The sequence below is a fragment of the Limanda limanda genome, chromosome 5, assembly GCF_963576545.1.
Source record: "Limanda limanda chromosome 5, fLimLim1.1, whole genome shotgun sequence".
NCBI classification, from domain to species: domain Eukaryota; kingdom Metazoa; phylum Chordata; class Actinopteri; order Pleuronectiformes; family Pleuronectidae; genus Limanda; species Limanda limanda.
Window position 1 is genome coordinate 20,895,886 of NC_083640.1, and position 17,616 is coordinate 20,913,501.

Genomic DNA, 17,616 nt, shown 5'->3' on the forward strand with positions numbered 1-17,616 from the left:
ATGTTCGTCACGGACATCAGGAAGGAGTTCTACGAAGTCGTCGCCCACCAGGTGAGTTTGTTCCCAGTGGAAAGTTCTGTTTAAACCCGAGAGGAACCAGGACGGAGTGACAGGAAGTTTACTCTCAACCCGGAGCCGCCGCTTCTCAGTTTTCTGCTCCTCCTCCTGTTGGGAATGAGGCAGACATCGTAGTTAAAGCTTTGGATCTTCCAGGAACAACACAGGAAGTTCTGTTTATATGAAATCATCAATTGCAGAAAAAGACCCGGGACAATTAGCAGGACTTGTGTACACCTGCACCCAAACAGTCTTCAACACCAAATCAACATTTACTTGTGGATGCAATGAAAACAGTAGATTTAATTTCTACAGCAACTTCCATAGATCAAATGCAGCTTAAAGTGCTTTACAATAAAATCAAAGATAGATCATCCCGTTAGCAATAAAGCAAAGACTTAAGGTAAAAACACAATACTTCCAAAACGTATACAAATAAGTAATCATGGTGTTTAAAGCACAGACCAAGTTAATTCAAAGTAAGATCATAGAAATAGGTATTGAGTTGTTTCTTAAAACAGAAGAAGTTTGTCAGATGTGTTTTTAATAGCTCAGATAGATGTTTGGCAAGAAGACCTCAAGGAACGGTTAGAAACATCCTCTGATAAACAACCAGAGATGAATACGGGTTCTTATTACTGTACCATTAAGAGACTTAAAACCAATCCTCAGTGATACTGGAAGCCAGTGGAAAGACTCTAAAACCAGAATAATGTGATTTCTTTTCCTGTTTCTGGACCTGGTCTGATGTGGACTAGATTTGGTGAAGGATTTGACATCAGCTACAAAGGAGAGTGTGTGGTTTTTGTGGGATGATGAGGATTTTCTTTAAACTAGACCTAGTTGGATGTGATTTAGATCCATTTAAAAAAAATATAAAATCAGCATCGTCAGTGTCAGTCTCACAGTGTGTATTTTATAAGGTCACTAAAAAAACGACTTTTCCTTCAGAGAGTCGCCCTCCTGGTGGCAGCAGACATCGACGCGCTCTGTGCCTGTAAGATACTTCAGGTAAGATAACACACTCCGCCAAACCCACAACATGAGCTCCTGTTGTTTGAGTCAAGACCTAAAGGGCATTTCCCTTTGTGGACTTATCTTTATCATCAGCAACATCTGATTCTCGAGCTCAAAGGATCCTTCAGTCACTGAAGTGTTTGTATTTTATTGGAGCTCAGGAGTCTATAACATCTGTTGAAGCATGTTAGCTGAGAGCACAGTGATTAAATGAGGATCATCCCATTTTACTGGGATGATGTAAAATATGGTAAATTAGCACATCTCAGATCAAACAAATGAAGGCTGATAAGATGTTTATCGTGGGATTGATTTGTCTATAAAGTTTATTATAGGCTCCTTCAGTGGCTTAAGATTCAATGTTCTTGTGTCCTAATTTGTCAGTGAGGAGATAATGATTAATTAGTCAATAAAAAGATGATGTGTCTCTTCACCAGGCGCTGTTCCACTGTGACCAGGTTCAGTACACACTGGTGCCGGTCACAGGCTGGCAGGACCTCGGCACTGCCTTCCTCGAGCACAAAGAGCAGGTACGGTCAGATCCCACCTCAGCTTCCACATGAATAAATATGTCAAAAGCGTAAATAAATGTCCTCACTGCCACTCTGAGCTGAAGTTATTTAACTGTGTTGTAGTTCCGATACTTTGTTCTCATCAACTGTGGAGCGAACGTGGACCTCCTTGAAATGCTGCAGCCAGACGACGACTCCATCTTCTTCATCTGTGACACTCACAGGCCAGTTGATGTGGTCAATGTCTACAATGACTCGCAGGTGATTGATAACGAAGGAAGAAAACTTGTACAGCGCGTAAAAACGTCCCTTTTGAATCGGCTGCATCCAGTGGATTTTATTAGTTTGTGTGTTTTGTTAAGTTCTTTCCCCCGTTTTAAATTTAGAAGCACCACCAAAATATTGAACTGCTGGAATTTACCCTCGAATGAACTGCTGTCATGTCCTCCACAGATAAAGCTCCTCATCAAACAGGACGATGACCTTGCTGTGCCCACGTACGATGATATTTTCCGAGATGAAGACGAAGAAGGAGGCGACTCTGGAAATGAGAGCGACGAAGGATCGGAGCCGTCTGGCAAACGGAGGAGATACGATGAGGTGCGTGTTGAACAGAATCAGTGAACTCGACTGAGATGAATCAGAGCTGTGAGAAGTGTTTTTTATTAATGTGTGTGATCATGTCGCTGCAGGGCGCCGTGGAGAGGAGGATCGAAAGGCAGCGAGCGAAGAGGGAGTGGGAAGGACGGAGGTGAAGTGTTTTTAAGGAGATGTTGAGAGACTTTATCACATTGCAATTCTTGACTAATATTAATGTTTCACTCATTTCTCAGGAGGGAAATCTTGTTTGACTATGAGCAGTATGAATATCATGGGACCTCTGTGAGTAGACAGTTTTTAGAATTAAGAAAATCTGTTTGATTATTTTGAAATGACACATTTTTATATGCACACACACATTTGAGACATTTCTATACACAGCTGCATGTTGACTTTTATTCCTTGTTGCTATTCTTTAACACAAATACTTTCATCTGTGTCTTTTCTTAGGCTGCAATGATGTTTTTTGAGCTGGCGTGGGTATTGACTAAAGACACCAAAGACATGCTCTGGTAAGATGTCTAATAAAAATACAAATAAGTACATTCTTAAATGCCTTGAACAAGGTGGAAATGCTCAGCGCCATGTTCAGCCTTTGAGATGTAGGTTCTTTTTTCTGCAGGTGGGCCATCATTGGGCTGACAGACCAGTGGGTTCATGATAAAATCACACAGTAAGAATTTCTTCAGTATTTCAACACCAAATTTCCAAAAACTTGAATTTGACAACTGGGCTTGTGCTGTAGAGAATTCATAATTTTTAATTTTATTATTTTTTAGAACTTGTATTTGCTGTGTTTGCATCAGTCTTTCTTTTCCTGCACTGAATTAATCTTGTCTTGTTACTTTAAGTATGAAGTACGTAACAGACATCGCCACAATGCAGCGAAATGTCTCCCGACACAACCACCGAAATGAGGATGAAGAGAACTCGCTGTCCATTGACTGTATGAGGATTTCCTTTGAATATGAGTATCCTTAATTAGTTTGATATGCCATCACTCTTGGATCTACACCCCATCTCTTTCCCTGCAGTGTAATCGCTACAGAAATACTTAATGCTTGTTAAGTTTTGTCTCTTTGCGTTTTCCTTGACCTGCTGCCTCAGCCTGCGTCTCACCCTCTATCAGCACTGGTCTCTGTATGAGAGCATTTGTAATTCATGTTACACGTCGTGCAGCTTCAAGCTTTGGACGTTAAATGGACAAAAGAAACTCCAGGAGTTCTTAGCTGACATGGGGTGAGTGCCAGGAAATCAGTGCTCTGTGTGAGAGTTGACTTCTTCTACGTTCTTAACCCTGTTGATGCTGCTCGTGACAGGCTGCCCCTGAAACAAGTGCGGCAGAAATTCCATTCCATGGACATGACAATCAAAGAGAACCTGAGGGAAGTCATCGAGGAGTCGTCTAATAAATATGGGTATTAATCTAGGAAAGACTTGCAGAAATACATGCCGTCATTCAGTTTCCTTTATCGGTGTCACACAAATGAAAACCTGAAATGATTCGTCGTTGTTTCCTCCTCTTCTTCAGTATGAAAGATATCCGTATCCAGACGTTTGGTGTCCACTTTGGCTTTAAGAACCGTTTCCTGGCCAGTGACATGGTGCACGCCTGTGCTGCCTTGCTGGAGAGCCCAGAGAAAGACGACAGCGACAACTTCATCACTGCTCTCGACTCCCTCTCCAGGTGCGTAGAGGAAACTCAAGTTCTGGTTTGTTTGCAAGTTATAAGAGATGTTAAATCTGTGTTCGTCAACAAAAGACAGTTTTCCTGGATCACTCTGAGAAACACATCCATTTGTGCGAATGCGGCAGTGCAGTGTTTGCAGAGCTACATTTCCAAAACGTATGAGTTGCTCAGATGAACGACACAAGCGGATGATTTGCCTCCGGTCCACTTTGTTTTTCTCTTTACAGTGTAGAGCTTGATTTGATATAGTTTAGTCTGACAGATGGAGACAGATGTTTTAATTGAACCATCTTGGACAATGTGACTTGCAGTAAACAAGTTTTTAGTTTGAGGTCACTGCCTAAAATTGAAATGCTTTCATGTTTTTTAATTAAAATGCTGGAGACCCGGACAAAGCTAAGTGTTTTAAAGTCCGAGATTTTTTCTAGATGTATGAATCAGGTGTTTTTCTCTGTGCAGAAGTAACATTGATCGTCTCCATGCTGGTATCGACCTGGCAAAGAAGAAGCTGATAGCCATCCAGCAAACTGTCGCCAGCTGCATCTGCACCAACCTCATCATGTCCCAGGGGCCCTTCCTCTACTGCTACCTCATGGAGGTACGAGTGTCTGTTTGACTGTTTCTCTCTCTGTGTGTTTGCAGCTCATCCTGCTCAGGTTAATCTTCTGCTCTTTCATCTCTAGGGAACTCCTGACGTGAAGCTCTTTTCTAAACCCGCGGCTCTGACTCTGCTCTGCAAATACCTCCTGAAGGCTTTCGTTCATTCAGTGAGTTCCCGACTGCTTCTTTTACTGTGACTGTGAATAATGTGTCATCGCTGTCTGTTCACTCCTTCACTCATTCTGTGCTTAGACGAGGAATAAACGCTGCAAACTGCTCCCGCTCATCATGGCGGCTCCCAAAGATGTTGAGAAGGGAACTATGATTGTTTTGGGAATCCCACCGGAGTCTGAGACATCCGACAAAAAGAAGTAAGACCTGAAACTTGAGGAGCTGTGATGATAAAGCACCTTTCATAACACAAACAAGAAACATTAATGAAGTTCATAATAATCATATTTGAGCTCTTGAGTTAAATATTTCATATCTGATTCCCTTTTTTGGTATTTACTCTAGATATTTTCTGAAAAAAATAATTTGTCTGCATTCTCTGTTGTAGTTGTAATCCAATTGTCAGACTAGTGAAACACATCCCTTACAATTGATACAAACAGAACCCACAAACACAGATATTCAGTTTACTATCTCAGAGAAAAAGAAAAACCAAAGTCTATAGATATTTGAGAAGGTAGAACCTTCCCTTAATACTTTCCATTTTGCTAATAAAGTTACTTAAACAAAAAACAAGTTTCCCTTCCCTTCATTTTGTATTGTATAGAGAGGTTATATCCATTTCCTCAACCCTCGTTGTGTTCTCTTGTCTCTATAAGTTTCTTTGGCCGAGCATTCGAGAAGGCTGCAGAGAGCACCAGCTCCCGAACTCTCCACGACCATTTCGACACATCAAGTAAGTTAAAATAGAACTATGAAATTATCTGTTGACTGATTAACTGTAAATCATTGCTGCTCCCAGCTATTCATCCGTTTATAATGAGAGTGTCATTTTCATATATATTTTTTAAGATTATTTAACTGGTTCATATATGCAACATTTCTTGTAGGTGTCCAGGTTACATTATCTTTACTATGAATTATGTTTAATGTACAGCAGGGTAGCACAGACATAAATGTTAATGCACTGTATCAATGGGTGAATGTCAATAAACTTTACTGTTACTGTATTGCTGCTATTTAAATACAGAGCAGACGACATGTCTGTCTCTTCTGTGGACTCTAGGGGGCAGCCTTGTATTTGTGTCATTTACAGTCCAGCTTTGACTCATCCTGACTTGTGCAGCGGTCAGGTGTGTGACTGAGGTCCTGAAATAGATATGATGTTTCATGTGTACCATAATATTTGTGTATTAGTTCTGCACAAATGGCAGCGAGAATCTCTGGATATCAAGAAACATGACGTTTGCCTTTTTTCAGATTGTTGCTAAAAAAATCTGCCAAAGGAAAACGTGTTGCTTGGAGATGTGAGTTCTCTCATCTCATGAACCTTCTCACTTCTTCCTTGTGTTTGTCTCTCCACAGTAATCGAACTGAAGACGGAGGACAGAAGCAAGTTCCTGGATTCACTCATCACCCTCCTGTCATGAGCAACGTCAGCACTCAAAGGAACCGTGTGTACGAGTCCAAGTTCTGAACTTCAGACGTGTACAGTGTCAACAACACAAGAACTTTATCTGTTGTCTTGTTTTTAATGGTTTTAACCTGTTTGTGTGTAAATTGTACAGTCTCCTTTTTTATGTGTTAGAGTCTTTATTTTGTTTGCTTTTAATATACCTGTGTTTTATTCATGTCTGTACATGTAATTCTCACCACATTACATTTTAAACATGTTTAATAAATCATATTCAATGACCTAAATGTGTTCATAACTTTTTTTTAAGTATTGGAAATGTGGGATCTCATCTTATTTATTTTTCAACTTCTTAAGTGTTTCCTAGAAAAGAAGCACACAGTTTCGCTACAAATTGATTGTAATTGTTCATAATTGAATTCCAAACAACGTTAAGTGCTTGATTTGATCTCAAGGTAATATGTAAAACTTGATCTTGGAAATACCAGGATTTGAAGACATGTAAAACTGTTATTTGTTTGTACTTTTACTTCTTAGATTTCTCAGATGAGAAACACCATGTTGTGCTTTACTCAAGCAGGACTTTGCTTGCCGTCACAAAAGTTAAAGGACGGATCTTTACACAAAATACAAAGACAGAAAACCGTAGTCATAGCACTACGGATAAATGTGAGGGAGAGAACCTGTTAAAATAAATTAGTTTATTGAGCATTGTTATCATACAAATTCACGAGACACATAGTTAAAGGGTTCTCTTGGAGAAACTAAATGACACAAGTTTTTATTTTTCACTTCTTTCACTCTCCCGGCCCCAGTGACGCATGCGGAGCAGCAGCACTGTAACCTGACGTGCACAGAGAGGTTACAGAGACCTTCACTGAATCCGTTTGGAGAAAGGAAGTTGAAACTTTCTCTTGTGCCATAAAACAAAGCTCTGGCAGCGTGTTCGCTGTTGGCAACACTCACAGAGAGTGATCCAAACTGATTACTCTTTTCATCCTGATCCAATCTATTGTTTTGCTGACGCACAACTTGGTCTTCAGAACAGAAAACGAAATGGCTCTTACTGTATTTGTGAGTTACAGTAAAAGTATTTGGGTTTAGTCAACTGAACATCATCTCCTGATGAGCTCTGATTGCTCATGTGAGACAAAGGTGAGGGCTGTGACCCTGGCCCTCATCGGAAAATGTAGGCCAGGCCTCCTGGTGTTGATCTGCTGCCCGGGTCCAGAAGGGTGAGGGGAAGGTGGGGGGTGGGGGGAGCTGGTCTCTAAGGGGTAATCAAGATCCTTATCGCTCCTGGATCAGGATGAGATCATGACCTTCAGAGTGAAGGATGTTTGTTTGGGCCTTTTTTTTATTTTACAGGAAAGAGTTGAAAACGTGACCTGATCTGCATCGAGCTGCAGCTGGGAATAGAATTCTTCTCCTCCTCCATTCCTCTCCTTTCCTCTTCCACTTGTTTTCAGAGGTTTTCCTTCTGCATCCTACTTGTGGCCTGCATGAGCCTCTGGGCCTGATCCTCCTCCTGCTGCTGCTCTGGGCTCAAGATCTCTCTGTCCCTCGGTTAGAGCTCCTCCAGCAACTCGCCTGCGATCTGCTGGTTGATGGAACCACACTGCTCATCACTGAGTTGGACACTGGTCTAAAGCTGGTTGATTTTCTGTTCGTTGGTGATCATCAGTGATTAAATTGCTTCCTTTTAGCTTGGTTGTCTCTCCTGTGCATGTTGCTGTGAGATGAAGATACCTTGTTGAAGAAAATTGATCGATGAAGATCTCGGTTGTAAACTGCAGCAGAGTGATATTTCCGGATACGTCTGATTAAACCAGAGGTAAAGCTCAGAGCGACTGAATGCTGAAGAAATGTCCCTTTAATCTCTTTCTGTCCTCGTGTTCTTTGGAAGTTTTAATACGATTTACTCAACATTGCAAAGTCAGTTGAATAACTGTTTTGGAGCTTTGATTGTAATTGTATAATTGTCCAGTCGACATGAAATGGTTGCTATTAAAAAATACATGTTTTTCGGAGCTCTTTCAAATGTTTATGGGTCGTTTTCTCTGACGCTGAATGTGGTTTCTGGTGAGGGGCGGGTGGTGCTGAGATTTGTGTCCAAACTTCTGTACTCCATGTTTGAGGGAGTCTTAACATGAGGTTTTCCACAACAACACGAACACTTGTATTGTTTCTGTTGGTTGTAGTTGGACGACGGATCCAACTGTAGCTTTCATTCAGCGGACACACCCCTGGTCAGTGAGTGGTTACAGGTGTTAGCATCGCTCTGTTTGCTACTGTTCCAGTGAAAGATCAACCTGCTCAGCCCATCAATCGGCCTTCTCCCCTTCAGCCGTCAATCTCTTTGGTCTCCATCCCCCCTCTTGCACCTCTGGTGAAGTGGGGCCACTGCCCTTTCCAGTGCTCTGCATCTGAGGAATGTACACACACACACACACACACACACACACACACACTAAGGGGAAACATGCCCCCATGGCAGGATCATACAGCCGATGTGCAGAGCAGAATTTTTGAAAACAAGTCATGTTGCCTCAACACAGGCGGCTGCTGAGTGGAGTTTTTAGGGGTGTTAGTGGAGACGGAGGGCTGCTACAGTATCACATGAGTTTTATGATTCAGTATTTGAAAAAATCATATCTAATATGTTCGGTGGTCTTTATAAATTTGAAATGCATTTGAAAAGTTTTTTATTTTGTATGTTTAAGGATGAATGCAAAAACTTTTCACTCATATAATCAACCACCGAATTCCAAATATTCAGTCAGATAAATTTAAAACGGTGCACTGAATTTCTGAGGGAGATAATTTCCCAAATCTAGTAATTTTGGCCAATATACAAAAAATGTTTGGTCACAAAATCACGTTTTGTTAGTTTTAACCACAGTACCAAAAATCACTGAGGACTGGAGGAGCTAGGAATCCAACCATGACCCTCTGGTCAGTGGACGACCCGCTCTACCTCCTGAGCCACAGTTGTAAGGATGAATCTTAGTGAATTTGGAAATTCCAACTTTTCACTTAAGGGCACATTCCATATAGATGGTGATTGTTGTTTCCCCATGAACAACAATCAAGCTGTTATACAATCACAGTGACAATAACAAATCCTGTCTTGAATTCAACAGTCGTGTCCCTCTTTTTTTTTGGCTTCCCTCTTCAACTGTTTTCCCCCGACTTGCCTCTCTGTCTCTAATCATCTCGGAATCCACACAGGATTAGTTATATTGAACAGCCAGAGACAAAGAGCCGCAGCTGACTGCTCCTGCCGGCTGCCTGTGTCCCCGTCATGCTGTGAAAGGATGATCACACACACGAAGCAGACACACGAAGCACACACACACACACACAAGCAAAGTACATGATCATTCTCATACAAAATTGAATTGCTCTAAAATCCACACTCATCATAAACAAACAAACCCTCACCCACTCACGTTTGTATTTGCTGTTGTGCTTGGTATCTGCTGTCAGCCCACAGTTGCCCTTAATGACCCCTGACCCCTGTGATCTCCAACCCCTCGCGGCCTCTCACATTCGGGGTGTTATTCCCTGAAAGAGTCTCTCCTCTTCCATTGTTTTAAAGTGCTGTCAAGCAAAAGAGATTAGTATTTACTGGAAACGATCATGGATTTGAAACGGACTGATGGTTCTGAAACTTGAAGTGTAACTCTAGTCTTATAAACCATCAGTGACGGGCAGCAGATGAGTTAAAGACATTTAAAATGAAGCATTCTGTGTGTAAACATGTTTTCCACGGCTTACTTTATAACGTATTTCAAAAGGACATTTGGGTTTGAATACACTGGAGGAGGCCGGGTTTAAATACAGTGACAAGTGGGTCTTTTCCTTCATCCTCTGTGGGAGGTGGCTCGGTCATGCAGGACTCTTTAATGGGAAACACGCAATGTGACTTTCATTCTTTGAAATACACTGGGGTGTCATGCACAACGATATATCTATATATATATATATAGATATATACATTGTTTGTTTTCTAACAGCCTTGAGAACAACAAGCAGACTTTTCCTGCAAGATGCAATTAGTGTGGAAACAATACACCACAGAATGCTGATTGTGTGTGCGTGTGTGTGACAGGCTGTTTGTTTACTCACACACACACTGATTGCTATATCCTATGTTAAGAAGAGAGTCCAAATAACCACTGGAGGACAAAGCTAAAAGCAGCACCACCTGTATCACAGCTCTTTAACTGATTGCGTGAATGCTGCTGTGGTCTACGGCTGCAACCCTCCGTGTTAAAGGTTTTTTTTGTCTCTTCGTCTCGGTCGAAGAGACAGACTGGCATTGCATACATTTTGCTCACCATGCCAAATCAGAAATGTCTCTTGATCCCCCCCCAGACATTCCTCATGTTGCCAGGCCTCCGCCTCATCTCAGCAGAGGGTCGTCACTCACCACTTTGTCTTGTCTGCCTTCACCTGTGTGTGTGTGTGAGTGTGTGTGTGTACAGATACATGTTTTTAAGTGTCCAAGTACTTATAATGATGATATGATGATATACTGTATGGAAACATGATCTCACTCAGGCATGAGAGGAGTTTCACCTCCTCCACTCTCATATTTTGAGATAGAGCCGTCACTGGACACTCTGTTAATCACTCTTTAACGAAAACACTTCATCTCTTGTTGTAAATCTGCGGCTGTCTTATCTGAAATTACATATCAATATCAATGTTATGAGTTTTTGGCAGCACTTTTTAATATATATTTTGGATATTATGGAGGTTATATAAGGTTAAAACTCCCTGTTTTGGTTCAGGTGTGATTCTCAATACATCTGACCTTGCATTGAAAAGCAATATTGTGAATAACACATATATTATGGATATTATTAACTTATTTACACATCCAGCAGTGTTGGAAGATTTTTTTCATTCGTCGTTTACGCTCTTTTAACTCTGATTTGTTCTCCTCCAGCTCCTGAAAGAAATATCAGGCCCTAATCGATCAGTGCTCCACTTTTCCCAGGGTAGTTGCTAACTGTCTTTCTGCTGTTTAGTGCAGAGCAGGTGGAGCACAATGGGTTTTGAGAGCTTTTTTTTTTTTGTGGAAACAGCTGAGGCCAAAAATCATGACATAAGAGCGGCAAGACTGAACCGAGTTGCCGGCCTGAGAGCTAAATTAATAAACCATATGTGGATTTGTGTATGCAGAAAAGTCCAAGGTCCAAAATGTAGACTTGTCGTGGACTCAGAAACACAGTCCTGTTTACAGCTTTGTGAGAGTGCACGTTTCAGATTGTCCCATTTATTTTCAAATGGTTTAAAACGGTTAATTCCCCAATGCAATGCAAGCACGTCATCTTTTGCAAGTGTTGAATCCAGCGTAACCATAAATGTGACCAAACAAATGACAACTGTAGAGGTTGGTGAATGTTGTGCACAGACATATAAACTACTGTGTATATTTTTGGGAGTGCTTTAACCCAACCACCAGGCTCTCCAATATCTCCTGAGACACATAAACTGCACCCTCCTCCTCCTCCTCCTCCACACCCTCCATGTTCCTTCCTGTTTCCTGTTCCGCTGTCCGCTGCACAGGATGCCTGGTCGTGCTACTGGGCTGCAACAAAAACTCGCGAGTCGCCAAGCCGTAAACCTTGCGGACGTACAGGAGAAAAGAACATGTTTTTTTTCTGATCTCCATCTCTAACCACTCGAGCTCGGACATTGTTTCTCACACAAACGGCTCACGGGGTCTTTAGCTCTGTATACAAAGACATATTTGTCCTCCACTCTTAACCACCTGCTGACTCTTGGCTTAGTTATCTGTGAGTAAGCTATCCAGCTGGGGTGTCTGCAGACTGTGTGCACCTGCTGACTCTGTCGCACATCTGAGTGAGTCAGTACAAACACTAATTAAGTCCCCTTTGTTTTATGAAATCATCCAGAAGAAGTATTTTCATCCTCTATTATGTTAACTATCAACAGGTTAATGTAGCTACTCATAGTTTAAGTGTTTATTCTGTAGAGAAATTAGTAATAATCCCTTTCCAATTAGCCCATATCATTGAATGGTTATTATTAAGCATTACTGTTTAGAGAAGCTAATTTGAATGATGTTAAATATATTATTACATTTATTGTATATATGACCTGTTGTGGTTTATTATAATGACTTAATACTCACTATCCTTGAATTGAAAGTCTGGTTTTTCTTTCTCTTTGCTTGTTTAATGTATTACAATGCTTTTTATTTTGAGATTTAATCTTAATCTGTAAATTGACTGTAACTATAGCTGCCAGATAAATATAATCACAAGCTCAACGGGTCATTAAATTGACTCAAGTAAGGTACAAGTACCACAAAAATCTGCTAAATACAATACTTGAGCAAATGTGATACTGTTGTGGTTGCTTTGTATCCATGCCATATGAAATTATATCTTAAAATCAGCTGACTGTGCAACCAGTTCTTTTTAAGTGTGACGATCTTGGGGGCTGAGGGTTGTGACCCATATCAAACGCAGGGAATTCGGCTTCGATGAGATCATCGCCTGGTCGCTGAAGGGAAGAGGCTTTCGTCTTGTCTGACCTGAGGCGAGCGTCATAGTTCAGAGTTCACATCGTGAGAAACGACTTGCTGAGCCCCGCCCGACCTTCACCCCCGAAACACGCATGACACTCAGAGGCAGCTGCACCATCTGAAATCAGTGCACAGCCTGGCTGAGGTCTGACGTGACCTCAGCCATGTGGCTCTCACTCCGCCGGGCTCAGGGAGGTCAAGTTTAGAGGTCAGAATGGGTCTCTGTGTATTACATCACCTATGGGACACAATGATGATATCAGCAACTCATTTGTTCATGTTTTATGCTCCCCTTGGAGTTTTTGTTCACAGTGTGCAACATTTATAGCGTCACTTAACATTTGCTCTTAAAACGAAACACAAAGCAGCCGGCGTGTTTCTGCTGTCACAGCTCTTTTTGCAGTGATCATTACAGGCTTTAGGTAAATCCCTCCAGACTTCTGTACATAGGTTGTGTGTATGTGTGTGTCCATGCTGGCAGGAATGTCTGCTGGCCAGCCCTTTTATTAGGGCTCATCCATACCACCACATTATAGGGTCTCGTTACCAGGCAACAGCAGGTTTTGGCTGGTTACCATGGCGAGCGCCCATTGAGTGACGTCGCTGGCCCTGTTTGCCTCTCTCCTCATTGGAATGAGGGCCTTTTTTAAGGTGCACCCCCACAACCCCACCCCTCCGCCCAACCCCGCGCTCCCAAAACTCACACACACACTTACTTAACCCCTTGCTCAAATACACCCCCACACAAACACACCCGGCGCTTCGTCACCCTCTGTGCGGTGACTAGAGGAGTGGAACTAACAATCCAACAAAAACATCTCACTGAGGCGGACCAGACTGGACCTTCCAGGGAGAGTCTTTGTGTAGAAAAACCCATAGAAAGCCCAACGTGGAGACGCCTACTGTAGACAACTGAGCAGCAAGTGTGAGACATTGATGTCTGGGGATATTATATATTTTTCGTATTTCTATCAATTGATAGCAAACAGATATTTTCTGTGTAGCTAAATCCTGATTATTCCACTGTGCCATAAACTTCCATTGTTAGTCAAGAAGTATTAAAAACCCACAGGTGAACCACACTCTTCATGCTTCATCATAATGATGAATGTGATCACTGTATTTCTTGTTGTGAGTCAGTCCCACATACAGTATCAAGAGGCACTAAATGTGTATTCATCCTCTACTGAAAATAGTCTCCAAAACAAACTTTTTTTGGTAATTTTTCTAAGCTACCCACATCTGCTTTAAGAAAATACAGAGCCACTTAAAAAATGAATCTCTATATTTGTGACTATCTTTTAAAGATTATTGTCTTCAGAAGGACTGGGCCTCAGGCTGAGGGCCACAGAAAGGCAGAGGACCCCGTAAACTTTTGAAAGATGGTCTTACATGATGTTGGTTTGGTCTTCAAATTGGATTTTTTTTACAATAACAGAAGTACAGAATTTCACAAGCCTTATCTTTCAAAAAACACGATCTCTCCACTGCACTGCAGTCGAACATACTGGGTGAATATAGCATGTAATGTATCTTATAACGTCCAAGTAAGTTCAGGGATAGAAGTAGAAAACAAAACCCATTTCTTCTTGATAAAATGTCTTGATTATTAAAATTATTGCAGATAATGTTTTGGTTGATCAACAAACTGAATAATCAATAGATCCTTCTTGAATTCAAAAAAAGGAAATGCGTAGTTTGAAATTATGATATTTTGACCAAACAACTTAGGCTCACGCTACACTAACAAGTTTTCTTCAGACCCATCACCTATAAATCATATGGTTATAAACGTATGTAAGTGGACCTTGAGTTGAGATTGTTGTCTAAAACTTTCCGAGGACACGAGTGAACCTTTAATGCTTCTACACGCCAAAGAGTCCTGAGGGTGGAGTGGATCCAATCATAAGAGCTAAATGAAGATATGAACAAATCCATCTCCATGGCAACTGAAAAAATGGTCACTTATGAAGACCATGACATATGATTAAAAGTTCCAGGAAAGAGAGTGGACCTTGAGTTCATTTTGTCATAGAGTCTCAAATCATAGTTTGAATTTTATTTTAACGTTGTGTTCCATTTGCAGCAGCTCAAGTCAAATGTTAGACAATAGCAATAGGTCCAGAGCTATTTGTTGTGAATGTGTAGAATATTCTCGGGTTAATAACTTCAGCGTTGGCACAACATTCTGACCACACTCCCCTGACTGTATGCAGATTTTCTGCGTGGCCATATTTTCATCTTTTAAGAGGCCATATGACCTGCTAAGATTCTTAAGTCACCAGCAAAACAAGTATGGATAAGCTTTGGTAATCCAGTCACAGTTTAAAACAAGAGGGCTGTTACTCACAGACTGAAATATCTTGTGTTAATGTAATTGTTCTATTGTTTCCATAAATTAAACAACCCTGTGAGATCTTTATTATAAAACTGCAAAGCATCATCACCAGTGTAAATGTGTAGTGGCCTTGAAGCAGCTGTAGATAAACTAGTTGCCTCACACTGATGCTGTGGGCTCTCTGCAGACATGGGGTCCATCCTGATGAGGGGAGATGGGTTAGTGACGTCAAATGGAGTCACTTGCGGGAAGACGATTCCAGCAGCTTCTCCATATAGCTCTAATTTGGACGCCTTTCACTGACTGCGGATGAGGAGGGTGGGGGTGGTCTGAAAGGGCTGGTGGTGGGGGCTGTGGAGTATTGTGAGCTGAACAGCAGAGCCCCACTCACGCTGAATGGGCATTGTCATCTGGATTTCTATGGCTCACCAAAATACTTTCTCCCGCCGTGGGGGTTTATGGATTCACGCTGGGAACGGTATGCGTTACGCACAGCCGCTGGTGGCTCCCCTGCCTCCGCACACCCCTCTGGTTGATTTGTTTAAGAACACACTTCAGATTTCAGACAATATATTGGGTTTAATCTTAATAAAAATGAAACGATATTGCATCTTCATACATGAATAATGAATCATTACATACAACGTCAACAAACCAACAGAAAACGTGTATTCCTGCAGTGACAAAGGTGGAAAAAGAGACATAGCAGGTGGATGAAGGACTGTAACATTTCATATTTTGGCCCATATGGTCCCCAGGCTTTCCGGAATCCACAGGTCCAAAAATAGAAGTCACTTCCATCAGCTTCTGGACAACACAAAAGCCTGTCCGGGATGTATTAGGGCTTCTCCACGCATGAACTTTTCTCCATCGTTCTTTGTTGCTGTCGGAGTCCTCAACATGTCGGCGTGAGAGTGCAATTATTCTCAGTTACAGTAGCCTACACGTTTGTGCTGACGACGCACATCAGGGCAAGAGAACAGTGTACATATACTTGATGGCAAGAGTTCCTCAAGAAAACAAAAACAACAAACTTTAGTTACAACAGTAAACAATTCAAAAACACTAATAATTTCGAAGACACACAAAAAGCAGGTACCTAACACAGATACTCCTTTTTGTCGTGAGCTACCTCTCGTGGTTCATAGTCTTTTCTTTGATCTCCTGTGGATACAAAAAGGAAGTGTGAAGTTGCGGTCCGAGCGTAAAAAAAAAGCAGAGGTGCTTCCATTGATTTTTCAAAGTTCATATTTCTGATTCAAAAAAAAAATGCTGGTGCAAAGAGAACGTCTTTAAAAAAAAAGCTGCAGGTCACTTTTACGCACTTTTACGCACCGCCTGCCCCGAGCCACAGCGCTACACGTAGTTCCTCTTGTCATATTCCCCGTTCGGAGTGGCTCTCTTGGTCTGTGCGTATTTGACCGAGTATCCCGAGTTCCCACTGGGGGGACAGGAGCAGCACAGCAGCGTGCCCCCGATCAGCAGCATGGCTGTGGCCGCCCAGCCGATGTACAGCGCAGCGCCGATCTCCCTCTTCTTGGATGCGGGCACCTGTGGATTGTAGAAGTCCGATATGATGCTGTTGGCCAGCCAGCACAGAGGCACCAGCACGAACAGCCCACTGAGGATGTAGATCACCCCTCCGGCGTTCACCACCCGGGCTTTCACGTACTCGGTGCGGATGCAGTTGGTGCACTGCGCCCCGGCGATGGTCACCATCAGTCCCAGCACGCCCATCACCGAGGAGATGATGGTGAGGGCTCTGGCCGCCTGCAGGTCGTGGCTGAGGGCGAGGACGGAGTCGTGCACCTTGCACTGCATCTGGCCCGTGCTCTGCACCACGCACGACATCCACAAGCCGTCCCAGATGGTCTGAGCCACCACGATGTTGGCCTCGATGAAAGCAGTCACCTTCCACATGGGCAGTCCGCACGCCACCATCACCAGGAGCGAGCCCACTACGCACAGAGCCAGTCCCACGATCTCCAGTCCGGCAGACACCATGTTCGCACTTTACGTTTAAGTCTTTTAAAAAACTTCAAAAGTCCAAACTCTCCCCTAATTGATCTTCTTCTTGAACGCCAAGTGTGCTTCTGCTCTGTATCTTCTTCTTCTCGCCTCGATGTCCAATCAAGCGTCAGATGTTCATCACTGGGCTCAGGGAGACGTGAGAGGCAGCAGCGTCTCTTTGTTAGCGAGGGGATGTGAAAACAACTGGAACCACAGTGGCACCGAATCACCAATATCTGCAGGGGTAGGTGGGGGGTGTGTGGACTGGAGGAGAAACTTTCCTCCAATCACATGTCGCCGCATCCTCACGGGACCAATGGAAACGCAGGCAAGTGGTGAGGCTGAATGAAGCGGTCCAGAGCGCATTGTGCGTTTGAACAGTTATGGCAGAGGAGAGGGGGGGGGGGGGGGGGGCTCTGATGGTATGTGGCTGAAATGCAGTGGTTTGGTGAATCAGGGCGGTTGTTGTTGGTTTTTCAGACATGGAGTTTAATGGCACTTGTCTGCACCGAGAAGGGCCATTTCACACCCATTGTGTAAAATATATGAGGCTTTTAATTGTCTGACATACAATGTAAGAAATAATAATAATAGTAATAATATTTATAATAATAATGTAGATGCATCCACTTTGATTTCGAA

General features: G+C 42.5%; 2 protein-coding genes across 4 annotated transcripts; one reads left to right on the forward strand and one right to left on the reverse strand.

Moving 5' to 3' along the window:
* Window positions 1-6,234, forward strand: cdc45 (CDC45 cell division cycle 45 homolog (S. cerevisiae)). Of its 3 annotated transcripts, none has more exons than XM_061072136.1 (18): window positions 1-51; window positions 1,009-1,068; window positions 1,512-1,604; window positions 1,710-1,847; window positions 2,040-2,206; window positions 2,296-2,337; window positions 2,420-2,468; window positions 2,637-2,698; window positions 2,809-2,859; window positions 3,038-3,157; window positions 3,294-3,425; window positions 3,506-3,604; window positions 3,718-3,873; window positions 4,336-4,474; window positions 4,560-4,643; window positions 4,729-4,847; window positions 5,307-5,383; window positions 6,013-6,234. In XM_061072136.1, exons 1-18 carry the CDS (start codon window positions 1-3, stop codon window positions 6,075-6,077), a joined length of 1,704 nt encoding a protein of 567 aa, XP_060928119.1. In that variant the 3' UTR covers window positions 6,078-6,234. The 3 variants fall into 3 exon arrangements, with proteins under 3 accessions (XP_060928119.1, XP_060928118.1, XP_060928120.1); XM_061072135.1 differs by having other exon boundaries at window positions 2,040-2,186; window positions 2,279-2,337; XM_061072137.1 differs by lacking the exon at window positions 1,710-1,847.
* Window positions 6,235-15,544: 9,310 nt separating this feature from the next.
* On the reverse strand, window positions 15,545-17,184 carry cldn5a (claudin 5a). The gene has a single exon (XM_061070830.1). It carries the CDS (start codon window positions 16,966-16,968, stop codon window positions 16,321-16,323), a length of 648 nt encoding a protein of 215 aa, XP_060926813.1. The 5' UTR covers window positions 16,969-17,184; the 3' UTR covers window positions 15,545-16,320.
* Window positions 17,185-17,616: the final 432 nt, after the last annotated feature.

What these genes read in the sequence shown, in the direction of transcription:
- cdc45 (XM_061072136.1), top strand. Translation starts at nt 1, where the DNA reads ATGTTCGTCACGGACATCAGGAAGGAGTTCTACGAAGTCGTCGCCCAC. An exon ending in ACGAAGTCGTCGCCCACCAG is followed by an intron (nt 52 to 1,008) that starts GTGAGTTTGTTC and finishes CTTTTCCTTCAG; the next exon opens with AGAGTCGCCCTCCTGGTGGC. An exon ending in CGACCATTTCGACACATCAA is followed by an intron (nt 5,384 to 6,012) that starts GTAAGTTAAAAT and finishes GTCTCTCCACAG; the next exon opens with TAATCGAACTGAAGACGGAG.
- cldn5a (XM_061070830.1), bottom strand. Translation starts at nt 16,968, where the DNA reads ATGGTGTCTGCCGGACTGGAGATCGTGGGACTGGCTCTGTGCGTAGTG.